Source organism: Xenopus tropicalis, chromosome 1, assembly GCF_000004195.4.
Source record: "Xenopus tropicalis strain Nigerian chromosome 1, UCB_Xtro_10.0, whole genome shotgun sequence".
In the NCBI taxonomy this organism is placed as follows: Eukaryota; Metazoa; Chordata; class Amphibia; order Anura; family Pipidae; genus Xenopus; species Xenopus tropicalis.
In genome coordinates this window covers 38,879,638-38,903,397 of record NC_030677.2, presented here as the reverse complement: position 1 = coordinate 38,903,397, position 23,760 = coordinate 38,879,638, and the positions used below count along the sequence as shown (strand labels likewise).

Sequence of the window (23,760 nt, the reverse complement as noted above, 5' to 3'; positions counted from 1 at the left end):
TTTGCTCTGCACTGGTAAAAGCTGTGTTTGTTACAGAAACCCTACTATAGTTTGTATAAATAAGCTGCTGTGTAGCCATGGGGGCAGCCATTTAAGGGCTCTGGCACACGGGGAGATTAGTCGCCCGCAACAAATCTCCCCGAAATGCCATCCCACCGGCGAAAATGTAAATCGCCGGTGGGATGGCATACGCGGCGGCGCGATTTCAGTGAAAGGAAGTTGTCTGGAGAAAGAAAAAAAAGGGCTGATCTAATGTCCTTCTGGTGAGGAAAGACATGAGAAATTTCAGATAACTTTTCTCACATCTCTCCTAACCAGAAGTACATCATACCAGCCCTTTTTTTCTGACAACTTCCTTGACAGGATCAGTCAAAAACTGACCAGCAGGTGGTGCTATTGTGCCAAAATTAATTTTTATTGACAGTACTTTATCCCTTACTAGCTTGGGGAGAAAAGGAATGTAAATTGCAATTGTGCTTAGAATAGCACTTACATCAATTTAACATTCACTTATTTTAAAGGTTTAGTTTTCCTTTAAAGCTCAACAGGTTTAACACGACCAGCTATGTCTTTCTAATATTCTGGTTATTAATGTATGCAGGGTATATGTATCCGGTCAAGCCACCTGCTTGTTAAAGTGTAAAAGGAAAATATATTTTGCTGTTCTGCGTTAACTTATTAAATACCAAAGTGTGAGTATGTACATATGTCACATGTAAAGTAGGCACTCTGGTATAAATAAATTGCCTGGGTGCATGACCATATCAAGCAGGGATCCAATAGATCAATGGAGCTGCACTCACAGGTCGTATGCTAACAAAAGATGTATATAGACAAGTGAGACTGACGTTTCGGCTGCTCCCACAGCCTCTCTCAGTGTATGTATTGTGAAGTTGTGTGAAGTTTATTTTAATACAAGGCTTTTTAAACGCAATAACATTTGAACAAACAAACTCACAGACATGGTGACACCCATGCACTCTTGTACATAGATACATAATTGCCCAATATAATGTCCCTCAAGCTCTTGTGATGGTCTGTGCACCATTCTGAATGTAAATTCCCAAAAAGTCTTGATATTATGGAAAATATAGGATGGGCTAAAACTCCTGTGGCCCTGCGTTTTGCTATGTGGCATTATTCTGAGTCATTAAGGCAATGTTTCCATGAGGAGGCTTTGATCTCTCATATAAGGTGATATGTGCACAAGAGGTAGGTCAGAGTGCTCCTGGGCTGGGTTGATTATTACCTTTATTAAGGGCTGCAGGTGGAACAACCTGTTTTGCTTTCTGAGCTGCACGTGGTATGTGCATTTGCCTTTTTGATGCTGCTGAAACACAAAGTAGAGTTAACTCTGCTGTAAAGGGGCAGCTTGAAGGTTTGGGGTATTGCACAGTGAAAGAGACCCAAATGGAGAAGACCAGGGTGGGATGCATAAGCGTGAATAAGTTATTTTTATTGTTGCTCAGTGAGGGAGACGTGGCAGCCCAAGAAAAGTGCCATAAAGCCTGCAGGAACATAGAATGTGTTCAGCACAGTGAAGCAGCAATTGCCAGGGAAGGAAATAAGCCGAGAAACACATTCCTCTTAGAAATACTGACAAGCTGGTGGAGTGCAAGGGTGTCACCAAGTCACATAAGTCCAAGAGTGTCAGCATTTGCTTTCTTCACATGGAAGTGACAATGCCAGCTTGTCATATTGATTCTGCAGTTTTCTGGTGATACACTGACTAATGTTGACATTTGAGGCTCTCTTATTTAACAGCTGTAGCAGCTATTTAATAGTGATAATAAGCCTGCAGAGGGGAACTACGCAATACACACTAGGAAATGACTGGAGAGAGCTGAACTGAAAACCGTATATGTGGCTGCCCCACTATAGAGCCACTTGATCAGCACTGTAGCCTTTCCAACTTTGTACAACAGCAGGACTTGTTTGTTGACCATGAACAAGCAGCTGTCAGCAGCCACACACTGGGGGTCATTTATAAACACTGGACACATTTGCATCTGTGCAGTAACTCATGGCAACCAATCAGATGATTGCTTCCAGTGTTCAACCTGCAGCTTGTTGGAAAAATCTAACCACTGATTGGTTGCTGTGGGTTACTGCCCAGGTGCAAATTTACCCATTTAAATGAGCCCCACTAACTGCTGAATCTGCTTCATAGTAACGATATGGATATTTCTTATGCACACTTTTGCACTGTTTCCATACAGCAGCATTCCAGAGACACTGCTGTGCTCACAGCCCTGTGGCTAAGTTTTATTTTATACTCATGAAATTTATCGAGTTTAAATTCAGATCAAATAAATCAGCAGTCTGATGGTAAGCTGGTTACAAATGTGGCCATAAAAACACAGCTACAATTGTGTAAAAGAATACGATTCTGTGTATATTTGGTGGCCTGTTGATCCCAACAGCATCCACTGAAATCAGAAAATCTTATCTGCTGATGTACTATAGTGACTAATATAAAGTTTAGTTGCAGATGAAAAGGAACAGTAAAACCTAAAAATTTAAGTGTTTTAAAGGAATGGCAATATAATGTACGTGCATTGGGCAAACAGGTTATTGATTCCTGGAATAACATATGTGCTTCAAATGACGCAGGCCAGTGATCTACAAATCAGTGATTCCAAACAAGTAATATGCATGCATATGAAGTAGTCACCAATACAAATAAGCGACTTGTGAGACAAAGGTGCAAGGTTTCCCTTGATACTCCAGCATCCATGCAGCTCATAACAATGCCAACCTAAGCAAATCAGTACTCTGCCCGTGCCAATCTATTGTACTTACTGGAAGAGCTTGGTGCGCGGGATGCTCCTCCATTTGGCACCTGTAGGTTGGATTCAAAGCTTCTGCTGTTTTTCACTGGCTCTACTGTCTGAATCCCTGTCACTCGGGAGAGGTTTGGAAGACTGCGTCTCAGTTTATCTGCACAGAAACAATAAGCTTTGCATTTTAGTAATTTTTGCTAACAATGCTCAACTAATTATACATGATAGAAACTACGGTCAGACCCTCAACCTCGGTTTCTTATGCCCGCCCCCGCTACAGGAGTGTTCAAGCTGGCAGTGAATATCTGAATGCATATGAGAACCTGAAGCCACGGAGAATGTCTGGTTTATTGTGTATCTGACAAACCTACCTGAAACATTTCCATATTCAAACGGAAACATGAGCAGATAGGGTGCATTTAAAATCATCACGCTTAAAGGGGCATTCACCATTAAGTTTTAGTATGTTATAGAATTTCCAATACTTTTCAAAGGGACTTAATTTTTTATAAGAATAGATTTTGAATTATTTGCCTTCCTTTTTTCACTCTTTCCAGCTTTCAAATGGGGGTCACTGACCCTGGCAGTAAAAAAAAGCTATTATTTTATTATATTTTGGTATCTCATTCAAACCACTGCCTGGTTGCTAGGGTTAGTGGCACCATAGCAACCAGACAGCTGCTAAAATTCCAAACTGGAGAGCTGCTAAAACAGAAAGCTAAATAATTCTGACACCACAAATGAATATTATGTGTATATTGTCTTAGAACAGCACCCGCTATCATAAAAGTAAACAACTTTAAGAATCAGTGAAATATAAATGCAATCAGTTTCAAACCATAACAGCCCTGCCTCTTATTTGTTTGTTTATAACTGTATAAAAATGTGAATTTTATAGTTTAAACAGTCGACCCGTAAAGGGCCACTATTTTTTGCCTTGGTAACTGTCCCATGGAAATGTCAAGAAATGAATATGTATGTTCCTCTAGCTTTTGATTCTTTCCAGCTTTCAAATGGGGGTCACAGACCCCAACATCTAAAAAATAAATGATCTCTGAGGCTACAATGTTATTGTTATTGCTACTTTGGATTACTCGTTTTTCTGTTTAGGCGCTATTCTATTTATATTTAATCTCTCAATTCAGATCAATGCCTGGTTGCTCGGTTAAATTGAAACCTAGCAACCAGGTAGCTTCATTGTTTACAAAAATAAAAACAATGAAACATGACTGATTGATGAACAGAGAGATAAAAAAAAATAAAAAGTAACTATAACATTGTAGCTTTACAGAGCGATAGTTTTTTTGCTGCTGGGGTCAGTGACCCCCTATTTATAAGCTGGCAGAAGAGAAAGGCAAATAATTTTCAAGTTGCTACGGATAGGTGATTCTATAACATGCTTCCCCTTTGTGTGCTGCACAAGTTTGTTTGCGATTTATCTGAAGAATAAGCCTTGTAATGATTATTAATTAGCCATTTAATCTAAAAATTTTATTTATCATCAAAAAGTATTTTCTTTTCTAATTAGGTATCATGATGCAACCATTTTCTCAGCTGTGCATACACCATTAATGCATGGTTAAACTCACACACACCTTCATTTTTTACCACGTTAGTCTGCATTTCAGACGAATGGCCCTGAAGGGAATGTCGAGGCTGTTGCAAACGGCTTATCATAGGCTGTGGGGAGACTCCTCTGTATTCCATGCTTCGTGCAGGGGATCTTGAGCGTGGAGAATTTCTTGGCGAATGCCTAGGGGAAGGGCGAGGTGACTGACGTGGAGAAGGGGAGAATCTATTCACTGAAAGGTGCATTGGCTGTTGAACCCCATCTTCTTCATCTTCCAAACTATGAGCATCAAGTTCCTGGTCACTAAACGTCCCTCTTCTCATAGAGTGGCACGATGAGCCAGAACTACGGCGCGACGCAGTGGCTGCATACTCTTGCCGGAGACCTTGTGTGTTAGAGAAATAAAATAAACAAAATATTTAATTATAGGATAAAAGTGATGAAACGTTGCTATTAACGTTGTCTCTAAATAACAAATACTCACTCTCTTCTTGCATTCTCGCTAAAATCTGGACGTCTGTGACATCATTGAGCTTATAACCTGACCCTACAGAATCCTCGTCCATCTCAGAAGTGCTCAGCTCACTGTCTATGGAGTCCTGAGGACTTACAGGAGGCAGGTTTTTATCAGCGGAATTTTTATAGTGTCCTATAAAGGGGAAAAGGCAGGAAGATTCCCTTGAGTTATTTGTTGTAAATGGTTTGCCTGAAAGTAATAAGAAAAACATTAAGAGCTGTTGGCCACATGGGGCATTTGAGCAAAACGACTTGACAACTGTAGCAACCAAAACCCCAGATACCTGCTACTTCTAGTAAATATGAACCACAAATAATTAATCCTTTTTGAAGAAATTGGGTTTATTAAATGTTTAACCTTTTTTTAGTAGACTTAAAGTGTAGATATCCAAACTATGGAAAGACCCCTTATCCAGAATGCTTGGGACCTAGAGTTTTTCAGATAACAGGTCCAATACCAATATATATAAACCAACACCAATAATGTGTGTGATTCTCATAAATAAGGCAGAGAATATTCTTTAACATTCTCATTCTGCTTACTCTCCATAATTTAAAGGCATAACTCATTTGTGAGACCAGAGAAGTGGAATGAATGGGAAAGCAAATTGTAATGAAGTTCTCTCCAGTGTTGTGTAGACTTCACATCATTCCTCTATATGTCTGTATATAGAAGTTACTCTTAGGGGGATAAAGAAGACCTTCATGTTCAAACTGTGGTATACCGTATGTTTCTTGTCTTGTACCAGTTTGTGACACATCTCTTGCTCACAGTGTTCAGGTCTAGGGATGCATACAATCAGGATATCGCTGAATCCTAGCAATTTGCAACACACAGATGATGCAGTTTAATAAGCTGCACTCCAATCTGCACATGCAAATCAGGTTGCCAACTCAATTTTGGGCCAAAGCTTTTGTGCAGGATTATGGCTGAACCAAAAAAATGGTGGATTTGGTGCATCCAAAACTGTATTTGTGTTCTTAAAAATGTTCCCTAAACTTAATGCCAGTGGCAAAATGCACTCACCTGTGCTACTAGGCAGTACCAGTTGCCTTACTATCGGAGGTCTCATAAGGGTGGATGATGGGGAATTGAATCCACTACTGTATGGGCTCCCAGTTGCATTTGGACTGTAAGAACCAGCATAGCTGTTTGTGTTATAGGGACTGCTGTACATACTCTGCCGCTTGTTGGCTAAGAAAACAAAAAATAAATAAAAACAAAATAAAACAAAAAATGTTTGCTTGCCTATTAAACTAAAATGGAATAAACTATATATAAAACTCTAAAAGTTAGGATAATGTAGCTAAATAACCATCACCATCCACACTGTCCCCACCCAATGCCCTTTGCACAACTGCATTTTAAAGTGCAGCTTCAGCCAGCAGGTTCCAAGCTGGATCATACTAAATTAAAATTAAAAGAAAAGCATTGGGGTCTAGTGAAATAGAGTGAAGTATTCATACTTTATAAGGCAACTCACCCTCCTCAGTTCAGGTGTGACCATTGGAGTTGGCTTGCAAAGTACTAACAAATACAGCTGTTGTGGTGGGAATCAGAGAATATCAATGGCGGGATGGGTTATGCGCTGTTATACGTCACGTGATGCTATCCTGCACAGGTGAGCTAATGAACCCACACAAATTTATGTTCTGAGGATTTACATCATAATAGATTTTTATAGCCCAGAATGATGCTGAAAAACCAAAATACTGTGCAATGGCTAACTAGTTTGGATAAAATAGCTCAAACCTGCATGTTAACATGTATGTATTAACATTCAACAATTCTGGGCTTATTCTTTGTACACATTCTTTACACAGCTCCAATGTTGCCACCAAATGTAAATGTAATGGTGCATTCTGTAGTGTGCATATTTCCCAACATGTGACAAGATTAAGGAGTCACGGAAGGAAATGAGGTAAAATGAAGGTAAAGTTTCCCCTTCGGTGTAAATTCCATATGTAAAATTTATGTCTGTGTCATTTATGTCTAATCATCTTTATAAATATGGCCTTTGGTGTGATTTATCATGCTTTGGAGAGCAGTGAAATGCATTTAATTTTGGTCTGTAGAATTTTCCTAGGAACAGGCAAGTGTCCCAGCTAAGTTGTTGGATACTATATTCACTGAACTGCCTGAACTTAAGCATAAAGGGTTCATTTACTGACACAAGCACGTGACAATGGGCAGAATCGCCCATAGCTTAAATGCTGTTTACAAAGGTTCTTGTGCCTATACATACTCCTTGTAACTTGTGTCTACATCCAAAGAGTCCGTTCAGCCTGATTTCATGAACTGCAAGTCACTGTGTGCACCATGCAAAGTACTGGATGCAGAAGTGTTAATTAGCATTTCGTTGTCATTTAGCACTTACACACCCAACTCACTTGCACCAACATAACTGCACGATAATGACGTTTTTCACACCAGTGCACCAGAAGTAACCCCAACATCAAAATATCAGCTCCTGGAATCTGTTTTCTTGTTATATGCAATCAAACTTAGGCTGAGGGCACATGGAGCATTTGCTCCGATGCTCCATTTTTTACATTTATTTCCTGTTATTCATATAGCACCAACATATTTACAGAAATTATCCATCATTCACATCAGTCCCTGCCCCAGAGGAGCGTACAATTTAAAGGACCCTATCACATTTACACACATTATAGTCAATTTAGTCTGAAGCCAATTATCCTGCCTGTATGTTTTGTGAGTAAGGGAGGAAACCCACACAGACACAGGGAGAACGTACAAACTCCTTGCAAACAGTGCCCTGGCTTGGATTGATCTCAGGACTCACTGAGCCACTGTGCTGCCCATACAGCCTGTGTTCTTTTGCAGGATGAGAGCAGCGGACGCAATGCCCCATGTGCCCTCAGCCTTTAGGTGACCATACACAGGCAGAGTTTCTCGTTATCAGATAAACGTTCATATCGTTAAACCATCGTTTTGATCATATGATATACCATCCATACAGTACTATTTTCTTTTATTTTAATATTTTTTATGGCCACAAGGTACTGCTACAGCACTTTTTAATTGGTTTAAGATAAAAAAATAAACAGTAGATTTGTCTTCTATTCATCTGAATTCAAACATGTATTGCTATAACATCCTAAAGTGCATGTATAAATCTCTGTGGGTAGGGCATGTTTTAGGTTATGTGTAACTGTCTGTACTTGCCTAACTAACTAGAGGGAAAGGCCCATCTATTGGCACCAGTACACAGCATGAAGACATGAAGAAAAGGTTCAATATATAGATGTTTAGTCTAACTTAAAAAAAAAAAAAAAAAAAAAAAAAAAAAAGGTCTGACAAAAAATAAAGGCATATTTCTAGACAGGTATGGGATCCATTATTCGGAAACCGATTATCCAGAAAGCTCTGAATTACTAGAAGGCCAACTGCAATAGACTCCATTTTAAGCATAGTTCTAATTTTAAAAAATGTTTTTTTTCTGTAATAATAAAAAAAGTACAGGTATCGGACCCCTTATCCGGAAACCCGTTATCCAGAAATCTCCAAATTATGGAATGCCCATCTCCCATAGACTCCATTTTAATCAAATAATTCAGAATTTTAAAACGGATTTCCTTTATCTATGTAGAAATAAAACAGAACCTTGTAATTGATTCCAAGTAAGATATAATTAATCCTTATTGGATGCAAAACAATCCTATTGGGTTTAATTAATGTTTTATTGATTTTTTAGTAGACTTAAGGTATTGAGATCCAAATTACGGAAAGACCCCTTATACGGAATACCCTTGGTCCCGAGCATTCTGGATAATGGGTCCCATACCTGTACTTGTACCTGATCTCAACTAAGATATAATTAATCCTTATTGGAGGCAAAACAATCCTATTGGTTTATTTAATGTTAAAATTATGTTTTAGTTTGCTTTAGGTATGGAGATCCAACTTAAGGATCCCTTATCTGGAAAACCCCAGGTCCCGATTTTAGATAATAAATCCCATACATGTATTTCTACATAACTATCTTAAATGGATAAAACTATATGGGCATGAAGCTTTGCATTTTACCACAAAGAGCTAAAACTATCCACAATGGTTTGGTTTTTAAGAGCACAAGTTTGTGAAGACGGTTACTGCATCTTACAGGAGACATATTGTGTGAAAAACAATATTGTGCCAATGAATTGCACTCTAATCTAAATATAGAAGGAATGTGCTTTAAAAAGTAGTGTTTCAGGCTGATGTAATCTCCAGAAACCCTAGTCCCGCCCACCAGTTACACTTCCTGCTGCCTCCTTTCCCAGGCTGTGCAGGGGAGCCGGCACACTGTAGGATAGGAACCAATCAGCAGCTAGGCTGCCCTGATAGGGAACTGAAGCCTGTCTTTGCTTGTGTAACTGCAGGGCTGTGATTGGCTATCACCCCCCCCCCTTACTGTGCCTCTGGCAGGGACTGTTAGGACACGCCCACCCCTCATTTGAAACACAGACAGGGCCCGAGAGGATATATAAGGAGCTCCAATAAAGAGGCCATATTCACAGATAATATTCATTTTTAGCCCAAATTTTAACCAGCACCAAATATAATTCATAACTGCCTACAGGAACAGAGGTTTCTTTGTTTATCCTGTATGTCTCCTTTAAAGCTGTGTGTGCCATGGGTCGAAGGGAAAATCAACAAAAGGTAACCCCAACTTGGCCAGACATAAAATCCATTTAATGACACAGCATTCCAATATGTCACCCTGATACTCACCAGACATGGTTTGTTCAAGCCTATGGATAATTGACTTTTTTGCACATTCCACATCAGGACTAGGACAGTCAAAAACTTGACGGCACCAAACCAGCGGACTCATCGATTTCTGAAAAGGTGTTAACTTTTTCTTTGGTGACGTATACAGCCTAAAATAAACAATAACACGGATCATTAGTGGCCTTCTTTATGCACAAACACAAAAAGAAACTAACAGCTGATTGAATCTATCTGAGCTGACCAGTTATCCATTGAACAAATATGATAAAACCATAGCAGAATCGTTTCTACTTTTCATTACTGGGTATGCAAGGTATTTTGTGTCCAAAACCTTTCAGCTTTAAAGATCCACTTGGCAGATATGCAGCCAAAGAAATGGCATAAACAGCAAAACATGACTACTTTTCTACACGTAAAGTTACTCAGAGCACAATTTACATTAAGTTTCCCCTAATTTTAAGAAAACCAGCAGTTTTTGATCTGCTAATTGAATTCATTTGAAACACCCAAGCCAACTCCTGTGTATTACTAATTTTGGGAGAAAAGTAACGTGTTTTAAGGCTGATGCCACACGTGGCGTAGGGCTGATTTTTTCGGCTAGCCCAAAAACGCTTAGCGAAAATTCAGCCCTACGCCTGCTACTTGTGCCTGCACCCGAATGAATGGAATACGCTCGGGTGCAGGCACATGTAGCCAATATACGCATGAAAACGCGAGACTTTGCATTCTCTCGCGTTTTTATGCGTATTTCGGCTACATGTGCCTGCACCCGAGCGTATTCCATTCATTTGGGTGCAGGCACAAGTAGCAGGCGTAGGGCTGAATTTTCGGCAAGCGTTTTTCCGATTGCCGAAAAAATCAGCCCTACGCCACGTGTGGCATCAGCCTTATGTTGCTTTGCATAGAACAGGAATTTAGCCAGCAAAGGAGAGACATCTGACGTTTCTCTGCCCATTTCTAAGCAGAGCAACATTACAAGCTGTTACATTACTCACAAAATGTATTTTTTAGGCAACGGTAGACAGTCAGCTGATATGAACAGCAGGTTACCAGTTCATTGTATTAGCACTTATAACTTGAAAACTACAAAAAAAAATCCATATAAATTGCGGAAGTGGTTAGAAGAGCTCTCTCTCTGGTGGATATTAGATCTTTTACCCTCTAGTCATATGAAAATCTTCATATTGTTAAAGGGGAACTGGTGCTATTTTACTAAAGTGTTGTGGGTGCCAAGTAATTATTTTCTGCAAATAAGTAATATTATAATTAACACAGTTTTGACATATTTTGACAAAAGATTTTTAGTCTAATATTTTTTTCTGTCAGCAGTGTAGTTCAATAAAAAACCAGACCACAGAGAGATTATCAGAATACAAAGTCTAAAGGGGTAATAAAATGCATTGAGTTACCCCAGGTGCAGTAACCAAGCAGCAGGTAGTATTTACTGGTCACCTGTTTAACAGCAAACATCTTGTTGGTTGCTATTGGTTACTGCTCCTGGGCAAACATAGTGCCTTTTATTACATATGGGGGGTAAGTATAAAAATAGGACCAACAAAGAAAAAGATTATGTAGCATTAAGCCATTATACATTTACCAGCTTACGGTTGGCATGCACGTAGCATATTGACCATTCAGTCCGAAAATAGTTCTGTGGAGAACACCTAATGATTAAGGTCTTTCAAATTTCAATAGGTTTTAATGGATTTTTTTTTGCCCCTCTGTATTTCATTTTCTTACTAAAATGAATGGGAAGTATCATGGGTCATACCAGACCCGAGGCATGCCTCCCCACATATCAATTATCGACTGAGGGACAAATTAGTTCAAACCCCTGTCCTTCCCTGAACATATCCAGTTACACCATGACACTCCCCTGATCCACTCAAACTCTGCCCCTGTTCCAAGGAGACTTTTGAGGGTTAAGATGCTGGATAATACTGTCACGGGAAAACATGTTTTGTTCTTTTTTAAACCCATCAGTAAATAGAGATTCTTCAGCAGAATCCTGCATTGAAATCAGTTTTTCAAAAGTGCAAACTGATTTTTTAATATCTAATTTTAAAATTTCACATGGGGCCATATTCTTCGTTTTCCAGGGTGCCACAGCCATGTGACCTTTTTAAATAGGACTTTGAACATAGAAAATGACATTCCTGTTTTTTTGGAACTTTTCAGAAATCCAGTAAATCCCATACATCATGTTTTTGGGTTGCCAGAAGACACTTTTTGACTGCTTTCACTGTATTAAAAACTGTTGCAGTTAGCAACTCCATTCTATAGAGTGCGTGTGTGTTGGGGGCAGATGCAGCTTTTGTTCACTATACAATTTTGCAGTGGATTCTAGTAACCTGATTCTTCAGTGAATACTGTGCTGATGTTGCAGTAGCTAGCATTCTCAATGTACTAATATTCCATGCTTGCAGCAATTACATGGTTTCAGCCAAGATGGTTCTGGACACAGGACTGCGGTGTCCGTGATGCCTGTACATGGTCACACTCTGGCATAATCATGAGCGCAGAATTTACCTTGAAAGGCACTTTCCTAAAGGCATACAACAGCATGAGTTAATTATTAAAAGATATAGGCTGGGACTGTCCCCTCAACACACGTACTGAAATAAATGTTTATCTTTCTCAGGGAGTACAATCACCTGCCATGGCCACATACTTGTATGGATTCTCCATTGCTGCTTTCCACTGTAGTCTGTGGGTAAAAAAAAAAAAAAAAAACAATGCAGCCACCAAAAATTGCTGGTTTTGGGGCTAGCACTCTATTAATATTTAAAGGGGTAGCTCACATTTAAGTTAACTTTCAGAATGTCCTATTCCTATCAAATTTGCAGTTGGTCTTCATTATTTATAATTTTTGAGTTATTTGCCTTTTGCCTACATCTTTCCAGTTCTTAAATGGGGATCGCTGACCCAGAATCCAAAAATCTTTGCTCTGTGAGGCTACAATTTTATTGTTATTGTTACTTTAGCTTAGAGAGCTGTTGAGTAGTAGAGTTCTGCCCATTATGTTAGACATCTGCTCACTCCAGCCCTTATAGATTACATTTTTGCCTAAATAACTATATTACAAATACTTATTTTGTGCAGTCTATTTTATTTCATTTTTATACTGAACTGTTCCTTTAAGGGTGAACTATCCCTTTAAGGGTGAACTATCCCTTTAAGGGTGAACTATCCCTTTAAGCAGTTTGTATTGAGCCGAGGTGTTAGTAAGCATAGCACAGCCCAGATTTTGGAGCTGGTTCCTACAGCTTTTTCAGAAATACATCAAACCGCAAACCATGGACAGGACCAAACTGCTGACTGCCCCAGTTGCCTTTTAATATATATTAGGCCCATGTTAAATGCAAGCAGTGAATTTTAAAGGAGACCATACAAATAAAGGCACTGCCTGTGATTCTGCCACTATTGCCCAAGTAGCACGTGTGGCACTATCCCCTTCTAGTTCAGTACTCATTCTGATATGGATTTGGAAGGGTGCAAAATCCCACTCACCCAGGACTATTTGGGTCTTGGAGGTAATTTAACAGTTTGCAATAAAAATTGTGGTGATAAAATATCACCACAATATGTCAATATGTGCATGAAAAAGACTTGTTTGAAGTCAGTAAAATCCCTCCGAGATCCTACAATCCATGTGCGGGCATGACTGCTGGCAGAGCAGCTGAGAAGAGCATGATTCTATCAAAGCAGTCTCCTACGTCATTAGCAGAGCTGCACAACTGGGGTTTAGCTTTTTTTTTTTTTTTAATGGAACAGTTACACCAAAAAATGAAAGTGTATAAAAGTAACTAAAATATAATGTGCTGCTGCCCTGCACTGGTAAAAGTTGTGTGTTTACTTCAGAAATTCTACTATAATTTATATAAATAAGCAGCTATGTAGCCATGGGGGCAGCCATTCAAAGGAGAAAAGGCACAGGCACATAGCAGATAACAGATAAAACACTATTGCATTCTACAGAGCTTATCTGTTATCTGCTATGTAACCTGTGCCTTTTCTCCTTTTTTGCAGCTTGAATGGCTGCCCCCGTGGCTACACAGCAGCTTATTATATAAATTATAGTAGTGTTACTGTAGCAAACACACCAGTTTTACCAGTGCAGGGCAACAGTGCATTATATTTTTATTACTTTAAAGCTCTTTTATTTTTTGGTGTTACTGTTCCTTTAACTACATTTATTAAACACAGCATTCTATTAACACTTACTGTATTTTCAGTCATTCAAATGTATTTTCCTTCCAACATGCTGCTGTGCTTATTATCATTACTGCTTACATTCAAGGAGGCTTTATTAAAAAAAAAAAAGACACTAAATTCTTGATGGACAGTTGCTTAGAATTACAATATTTTAGCCAAATGTTATCTTTGCAGATTTATTATGAGTATTAACGGAGACGTAAATGCAAAGTGCTTTGCAATGTCCAGCTGACAATATCTAAATCAGAGCTACCTAGCTATAATATAATAATGTCTAGAGCCATTCTGGACCATTTATACCTTAGTGTTGTGTACAGGATAATTAGGATTCGGGTGAATCTTTTATAAAGCATTTCAGGGTTCAGCCGAATCAAAAAAAAAGTGGATTTGGTGCATCCCTAGTAGTCTAACTGGCGGCCTGTAAGCTAAGCTAGTGACCCTTCAAGACATTCTAATGGCCCACAGCCAGCCTATGGCTGCATTGTATTCTATGAGGGACATAGTCTTTTTACTATATTCCAACCCCAAAAATGCAGTTAATATCGTTGTTTTGCAACAGATACTTCTGTATAATGAATAATGTACCCCATATTGCAAAATATATGGATATTATAAGTCACCAATGTGTTTCAGGGCCTGGAACACTGAGGTGACATCTAATACCCTTATATTTTACAGTAGGGGGTATATTTATTATAATACACAAGTTTCAGTGAGTCATTTGACAGAAATTACATCACTGGCCACTCACTATAACAGATGACCTATATAAGTACCATTTAAAAGGATATTATTTACAGGATAGTTAAGACCCTTGTATATTATGTATAATACACAAGAGACATGAATATCTTGTAAATTATATCCTTATAAATAGTGCTTAATGGTGTTATGATTTATAATTGGTGCTTAGTGATGTTTAGTGATGTCATTTGTCACATGACACACAGAAATGTGTGTATTATAATAATAATAATAATAATATCCTTATATTTTACAACAGGGGGTACATTTTTCACTATGTTTACTACAGGCAGCTTTTGCTCAATAAATAAGTTGTAGCTTCTAGAATAAACCAATAAGAGAATTAAAGTGTTCCGAAATGCTTGCTTAAAGGAACACAACCATATATTCAAGAAGATTTCTATTTCCCTTAATTTTTTTTGTAGCAAAAAATAAAAATAGGCTACTCTGCGAGAATTGCTTTTTTTTTTTAACATTATACATACATTTGAATTAAAGAACGAACAGGGGCTGCAAACTTCTTGTATGAATTTCAATGAAGCAGTGACCATGAGCAAAGAAAACTGAAGTCCAGTGAGAGGAACAGAAAATGGCCACTACATTTAAACATGTATTATGGGCATACACAACAGTAGATAGCGTACAGCACTGAATGCATGTTTTGCCTGTCTGCACATGAAAGTTACAGTATACCTACATGTATGCTACATATCCGTGGGACACTAAATCCATTTATGACCTCTATAGGCCTCAGTTCATATGGACGCTGCCTGCCTGGATTCCATTTCTAGGAGGCACGGGTGGGGAGATCAGGAATTTCTACACAGTTATATAAATGCTACATGGACCTTAAGTCTAAACATCTTCTCAATGTTGTAAATTATGACTGCAATACACTTTTCTCACATGTATAAAGGTCTCTGCGGAGAGACATTTTTATGCTAGCTCATAAATAACACATAGGCTAACATGCTAGGCACTATCTACAAAGCACTCTATTTCATTTAGCAACCAAAATGCTGATCTACACAAAATGTAAATGGGTTCTATAACTTGGTCATACACAAAGAACTGTACCGGAAAGGACAATGTTAATGGCTTTAAAAGACCATTAAAACCATTTTTGAAAAATGCAAAACTGGAAATGATCCAGAAATGACCAACATCAAAATTCCCATTAAAAATACATGAAACATAAAGCGTGTCAAAGATACAAGTACAGAGTCCAAGACTAGTTATTAGACGTATATATGGAAATCCTAAGGATTCTGGATCAAAGTACAACTGTTCATGTTAGGATCAAGTGATCAAGAACAGACAGCTGAAGCCAAATCAAGTCTAGCACAACAACCACATTACAGTTTTACTAGGACACAACATCCTGTTAAAATATACAGGTATGGGACCCATTATCCAGAATGCTCGGGACCAAGGGTATTCAGGATAAGGGGTATTTCTGTAATTTGGATCTCCAGACCTTAAGTCTACTAAAAAATCAGTAAACCATTAATCAAACCCAATAGGACTGTTTTGCCTCCACTAAGGCTTAATTATATCTTAGTTGGGATCAAGTACAGGTACTGTTTTATTATTACTGAGGAAATCAATCTTAAAAATCTGAATTATTTGATTAAAATGGTGTCTATGGGAGACGGGATTTCCGTAATTCGGAGCTGTCTGGATAATGGGTTTCTGGATAAGGGATCCCATACCTGTACTAACAACTGATATATTCAGCATCCTAGTATTATGGGGCTTAAATTGGGCAGTTCTCCTATAAGTTAACTTTTACTATGATACGTGCAGTTGTACATTTTCTATTTTTTTGTGGCTTTTCAATAATTTAGCTTTTTGTTGTCTCCTTTTTAACGTTTCAGGAGCTATCTGGTTGCTAAGGGTCAATTTATCCTAGCAACCAGGCATGGGTAATTCAAAGCAACAATAGAGTTTTGGCTGCCAGGGCCATTGACTGCTATATAAAATCTGAAAGGAGGAATAATTAAAAGAAAAAGACATTCTATAACATACTAAAAGTTAACTTAAAGTCTAATGTTCCATATTTCCCCATGAAATCCCCCTGCAGTGTGTAGCACTTTCATTAACATAGCTCTCCTAAGGTTGATGTCCCATGCAGAGATTAGTTGCCCACAATGAATCTCTACCACCGCGACAAATCTCTCCTTCGGTTTTCCGAAGGTCGTGCAAAGTTGCCTGCAGGAGGAAACTTAGTGAGATTACGAGAAACACATAGCTATTTAAATGTCTATTAAGTAAAATAGTCTGCATGATTGATTATATGCTAGATTATGCATCCATACTGTCTTGATATGACCGATAGCTCATAGGGCAAGCCTATGACTGAAAAACAGGGTTGCCACATCAATATCAATCATATTATTAAAAAAAAAGAGAAAACGAATGGCCCCCACAAAGAGGGGGTGGTTGCATGGGCCTCTGTTAGAGTTGCCTCCTTTCCCCCTCTTTAACTCCAGGCAGGGAATGACATCACCGGGCGGTGAAATGACATCACTGTGGTGGTGTAGTGACATCATGGGGGCGGAACAATGACATGGCAATCAACAATTTGTGGATCATCACATTAATCTCAAAGAGCCCTGCCCAATTTTCTCAATTTGGAAAAACGGCCAGGCAGTTTTGACCCAGACAGGTGGGCTGCATTTCATTCTATACTTCCATATGGGGAAATCCGCTGTAGGAGAAAGCACTGAGAAAATATCATGGAACCAGTCCAAGAACTGGTTCCATGACTGCTGAGCTTTCACCCCCTAGGGGGTAGTATGGGACCATTACAAAAGACTAATCACACAGATTATACCTGTCCCACAAAATACAGAAACTGCTAATTAAAATTGGTATTTTCTACTTAAATATCATAGGAGGGACACTGTAGTGATTGCCCACAACAACCCTCTGTGGATCTTCTACTAGAACCAACACAGCGGGAATCAACATACAGTAAAATAATGACTGGGAAGAGGCGCCAACATGAAGAGCACACACAGATGCCTGTCAATATTGAGAAAGCTGGCACACAGCAAGAAAGGGCAGCTGTATTCATGTTACCATTACCTACATGATGCACCCACAATCAATATGGCAGCAAGCACTGCCCCAAGGTACTGCATATCAACAGCAGGCCTGGACCAAGGCTGAGGGCACGGAGCATGTTACATGGAAAAACAAAATCAGTTTACTTTAAGATGAATATAAACACATTACTTAATAAATATTGGAACCATGCTAATAAACTGTGTTGGCTTAGAAATGCCAGGCTGAAGGGTAAGTGTCTCTATTTATTTATGTAAACTCCATGGAAGCGAAGAGTCAGCGGAGGCAATGCAAGACCCCGCAGCTGTTCTACAGAGGAGTCAGCTGTTCAGCTCAGCACAGGCTAAATGGATAAAGCTATACTCCACCCATACTTAGTGCAATTATTCTATATGGCAGGCCGTTCTTCTATAATCACTATTGTGTCTCCCTAAAGTAAGTCTGTACCTGCAACTGACAAATATATGACACTACAGGGAAACATCAACAGGAATGGAGCAAAAGCCTAAAATGTTTTGGTACCTATTTCTTGTATACAAGTTTAACCTGTTGCACATTGAGTGCAAAACCATTTTGCAAAATAAGCACATTTGGAAATTGTATGTATGTATATTTTTATTAATATGCCACAACTTATACAGCATTGCACACAGTGTTGACTTGCAGTAATGTCAGCGATTTGGAATATGGGATCTTTCTGTAATTTTGATCTCCATACCTTAAAGAGGTTGTTCACCTTTGAGATAACTTTTAGAATGATGAAGAGAGTAATATTCTGAGACAATTTGCAATTGGTCTTCATTTTTTTTTTATTTGTAGTTTTTTTAGTTCATTTTTTGTTTAGGAGCTCTCCAGTTTGGAGTTTCAGCAGCTATCTGGTTACTAGGATCCAAGTTACCATAGCAACCAGGGAGTGGTTTGGATGAGAGACTGGTATAGGAATAGAAGAGGGGCTGAATAGAAAAGAAAGTTACAAAAAGTAACAATAAGCCGAAAACAGCAATAACAGTTTTTTGGCTGACGGAGCCAGTGACCCCAATTTAAAAATGGGGGTCACTGGAGTTAGAAGAAGGCGGCAAATAATTCAAAAACTATAATAAATAATGTAGACCAATTGAAAAGTTGACTAGATCTGGCCATTCTATTACATACTAAAAGTTAACTTAAAGGTGAACCACCCCTTTAAGTCTGCTAAATATAATTTAAATGTTAAATAAATAAACCCAATAAGAATGCTTTGCCTCCAATAGGGATCAGGGATCAAGTACAAGGTACTGTTTAATTATTACAGAGAAAAGGAAAATCATTTTTAAAAATATAAATTAGTTGATAAAAAAGGACTTGTAATTAGGATCTTCTTGTAATTTGGAGCTTTTTGGATAATGGATCCTGTACCTATATAGCCTTATCAATACACTCACATATATAAACTATATACAAGTATAAGATCCATTATCCTAAAACCTGTTATCCAGAAATCTCTGAATTACGGGAAAACCATCTTAGATTCCACTTTAAGCAAATAATGTAATTTTTATTTTTTTTACTTATTTTTTTTTTTTCTGTAGTACCTTGTACTTGATCTCAACTAACATCCTTATTGGATGCAAAACAGTCCTATTGGGTTTATTTAACTGCTAAATTATTTTTCAGTAGACAAAGTATAGAGATCCAAATTCCAAAAAGACTCCTTATCTGGAATACCCCAAGTCCCGAGTAGTCAGGATAACAGGTCCCATACCTGTATACAAACTACTACACTAAACTAACTGTAATTCTTGAGTTCACTGTAGACTTGGATATTACACTTGTCCAAGAAGCCATATGAGCCAATCTTGGACATGTAAAGCCTACCTTACTGTAGTGCCAAAAAGAAAACTGCACCACCCACTGCACCATATGCTAAGACTTTGGATACGGGTGATCGTGCATAAGCAGTAGAGTAAAACTGCTTATGTGCCAGGTTTACTTGGAAATAAAAATATGCACTAGGGGTGCCTGGAGAAAGTAACTAAAATGCAGCGCTCAGATAGTTTTTCCCATGGGCCTGTGCAGTCTTCCTCAAACAGGAGTCCCAGGCAGGGGAAACAACTCTGCAATTTATTTCACTGGGGGTGCCTTACATTTTTACTGCCCCCCGTCCCCGGTGAAATTTGCTTTAAATATCCTTTAAAGGAATTTATAAATCTAGCATCACATCATAGTACAGCATGAAACAGTTTGGTAATTACCTGTGACCCAGGCTATTGTTATGGCAGTCAGACAAGTGCCTTCCTGCTGCAGGGATTGCTCTTTATGGGTACTTAATGTTACCAGCCAGAAAACAACTTTTCATTAGCATCCAGCCCACATAAAAGCATGCCAGTCTCTTTACGTCACCCCGTTCCTCTATACAAGAAAACAAAAATGACTGCCATGTCCCAGGCTGTTTTATAGGTGCTTGGGAAAGCTCTTGTGCCAGGGAAAGCTTCTGTGCCCGGGGAAAGCAGCTGTGCCCGCACATTATGGCAGCGTCTATGGGAAGAGACTATGGAATTGTGTGTTTTCTAGTGATATTGCTTCTAATCCGTAGAGAATATGAGGAAGAGGTTGGCATCAGGGTACCAATGGTATATCAATACTTACTGATAATACTCAGAACGGATGATTAAAAATAATGCTCATGCCAGCTCCTGTAAGTGCTGCTACTGCTGAGAGACGAGCCATCCGGGTAAGATCAATGCACTCTGCTAAATGCTGACTCCTGAGGAGTCCCTGTCCTTCTGACTGCTCTCCTACTGACAAGTACACAGGATTATATCAGCAGATGCCTCAGCTAACACTCACGCGCCTGGCCCATAGGTGCTACTAATGCCAAGCTGCTTGTGTTGTGAAAGCCTCGTAGTCCCCAACATATACTGGCGTTATCTTCAGCCATAGATTTATGCAAAGGATAATAACGTATATTACATAGGGCTGACTGCTGGCATCAATAGCAGAGTGCTAAGGAAGATCATGTTCATTACAGGGAAGGGCAAGGATGGCAACCTGCACATTACTCAGCAGTCACAAAATACCTCCCAGTATAAAAGGAGCAAAATCTGCCCTGAGAAGACCTTCTACAGTTACTAGACTACAACTCCCTGAGCCCCCACAGTATACAGACTCACAGCAAGTTTGATTCTTATTGTTGCACTTCTTATTGTACTTCACTCCCAGCCCTTTGCAATATTATTGGCAGCGGCAGTGGGAATACAGCTGGACATGCACAGGATACAGATCCCATTGGAATAAAAGAGAAATAAAGTTGTCAGGGAACACAGACTGGAATTCATGTAGTTCAGGGCCACCTAACCTGCTGCAACTTGTAAAGGGGCTCTCCAACCCAATAACTTTCTTTTGCTGTGTCATTCTATATATGATTAATACAAAATGTAAATGGCTGTAAACTTTTTTTTCTATACAAGGAAAAAACAGTATTTATCACTTTCTGTTCTCTGGTTCTGACTCTTGAAACAGCTGTTAAAGTGTTCAATTCCCTTTCAGGCCTGCTCATTAGCTTCTGCTACATGGTTTCATGAGTCAGGGACAGCAGCAGTACAGTATATAAACACAGAAGGCATTCAGTGCTAATTATATTTCAAAACAACTATAAAGGCATTAACCCTAACGAATGCATATTGGGCAGTGGCCCAGAATGGCCATTACTGTCACTATGAAGATAAAGCAGTTTTGGGGCAGATAAGACATTTATAGAGCTGGGTGGCAGCATTCGGGCCATGGTGGGAGTTGTAGTTCAGCAACAGTTGGGAGCTCCTGTCACAATGAAATAGAAGAATTACCAGCTCTCCTCTTCATCAAAGGGGACCATCCTCTCCAGTTCCTCCGGCCGAAGTGGCACTAGCTGCTCCAGCATGAGGCCGCTCTCCCCGTCCTTCCTCCTTTCCTCTATGGCTTCCTCCAGCAGCTCTTCCCATGTCGCCCCGTCCGCTAGCCCAGCCGGTCTCTCATACAGACCAGGCCCCGGGCTCAGGCTACGGCCGGCAAAAAGTTGGAAAGAGGCGGCTGGCGGAACGGCCTGTGCCCGGGGCTGCTGGCTGACAGGAGTGGCTGCCCGGGGAGAGCTCGGAGTGTGGTTGGAACGTAACCGGAGCTGTTCATTTTGCTTTTCGAGCTTTTTGACGAGCTCCTGCAGCTTCCGCACCTCCTGGTCTGCGCTCACATTGGAGTTAACGTCCTCCATATCCCTCCGCCGCTCCCGGTAGCGGCTCAGCCCCAGCAGGAACACATCGCCCGGTGCCTCACAGCAACTGCCACTCTGCGCCCTCAGACCGCGCCCACCAAGCGCCCTTAGCCAATCCCACAGCAGCCCTCATCAGAAGACACCAACTCGCAATAAAGGGACGTGGCATAGCACCTCAAGCCCCTCCCTAAAATGGAATCCCATTTGCTGCTCCGTAACTGCCAAGGGACTCCAAGCTGACATCTTTGATTTGGGCAAGTGGCATAGGGGCATTTGGGTGTGTTCGAAACGTTGCGTCACAGCGCAGACAGAAGTTAGGCGGCTCCCTAGGGATCCCCTCAACTTTATTAAAGCAACAGTAACACCAAAAAATATTTGGTGCTATTGGTAATAAGGTGCTGTTGGTAAATGTTTTGTGTTTGCTTCAGAAACACTACTGCGTTTTATATAAATAAGCTGTGGCACAGAGCCATACAAGCTGGAAAAAGGAGAAAAGGCACAGGCTACATAGCAGATGATGGATAAGCTTTGAAGAATACAATGGTGATCTACAGAGCTTATTTGTTATCTGCTATGTAACCTGTGCCTTTTCTCCTTTCTTAAACTTAAAATAACTACACCTGTGGCTACACAGCAGATTTGTTTATATAAACTATAGTAAAGATTATTGAAGCAAACGCACAACATTTACCAGTGCAGGCCAATAGTACATAATATATTAAATACTTCGATACACTTTCATTTTTTGGTGTTACAATTCTAGTGCTTTAACTGCTGAGCAGCCTTTGGAACAGTGCCATATTTGTAAGAAACATTGACACTAATGCTAGATTTACCCGCTCCAGTTATAGATGTTGGGGTGCCAGGGTATGTAGGAAGGATGGAGGTGGGCAAGCCCCAGTCTATGGGTAAAAATGTGCAATTCATGGATGGCCAAACAGCAACTTTCCAGCTGTTGATATACAACCTATATCCACTCTTAAGTACCCTAGGTAAGATTCCACCACCTATCTTGAAAGAGAATGGCAAATTGGTACTAGAATACATGTCCAGTCCTCTATATTATGACACTTAAAGGTTTAACCCTGTTTGCTGCACACCAACATCCAGACTGGCAAATAGTGAAGATGACTACATTGAGTAGCTGTGTAGTAGTTGTAGAAATGCTCTTGAAATCAGACTGGCAATCTGTGGGTTCTGGCAAATGCCAGAGGGGCTGCTGTAAGATGCCATAGACACTCACTATTTATTGGGCTGGGGGGGGGCTGTTTGGGCCTCTGGGTACTTCAAATGCCAGGCCTATTTTGACTCCCAGTCCAGGGATAATTGAAGTAATAGGATATTGGTGACATTTTTCTATACTGATATCGTCTTCAGCATCATTCTGACCAGTCACCTCTTAATGAAGCTTTGTGAAAAAGCTTTTCCAAAATCAATAGGAACTGCTAAACAGAGAACATTGCCTCTTCAATAGTTAATAAATAGAGTCCATCGTGTTTGGGAGATTACATGTTACCTTATAAGTGGTCACTCTCAGGCTTCTAAAATAAAAAATCTAAATAGTTGATATAAATCCTGAAAATGAGAACATCTACAGCATCCCAGAGATTGGAGCAGTTGTGCTGACATACCTCTCCAGAATAGATCATTAGGAAATTCACATGTCTGCTCCTCAGTTATATTTAGGCCTGCTAACAAAACTGGTGTAACCTAAACATAGGACACCCCCCCTAACTAAGTCCTGGCTTCTAGTAGTATTGCAAGACACTTGACAAGTAAAATTACCCTCTTGTTTATCCTCTATCTGAGAATGTTATCTTTAATAGTTGTGCTGCCTGGCAATAACCAAATTTAGCTGTGATAGTAATATAGAACGTAAGGAGAAGGAATCAAAACCACTGAT

The 23,760-nt window shown here is 39.6% G+C and overlaps 1 protein-coding gene across 4 annotated transcripts in view; it reads right to left on the bottom strand.

Annotated features, from left to right (window-relative positions):
• slain2 (SLAIN motif family member 2) overlaps positions 1-21,990 on the bottom strand; it is a 28,642-nt gene extending 6,652 nt beyond the window's left edge. Inside the window, exons 1-7 of one of the 4 annotated variants that reach the window (XM_004911206.4) lie at positions 21,457-21,989; positions 9,608-9,756; positions 5,897-6,064; positions 4,838-5,002; positions 4,379-4,738; positions 2,803-2,940; positions 1,250-1,330 (exon numbers count right to left, since the gene is read on the bottom strand). In XM_004911206.4, the coding sequence (XP_004911263.2) occupies positions 1,250-1,330; positions 2,803-2,940; positions 4,379-4,738; positions 4,838-5,002; positions 5,897-6,064; positions 9,608-9,756; positions 21,457-21,857 (1,462 nt within the window). In that variant the 5' untranslated portion in view covers positions 21,858-21,989. Of the gene's footprint in view, positions 1-1,249; positions 1,331-2,802; positions 2,941-4,378; positions 4,739-4,837; positions 5,003-5,896; positions 6,065-9,607; positions 9,757-21,456 lie in introns of all 4 variants that reach the window. The other 3 variants (XM_031895402.1, XM_004911208.4, XM_002933458.5) reach the window with 3 other exon arrangements.
• Between the last annotated feature and the right edge of the window lie 1,770 nt (positions 21,991-23,760).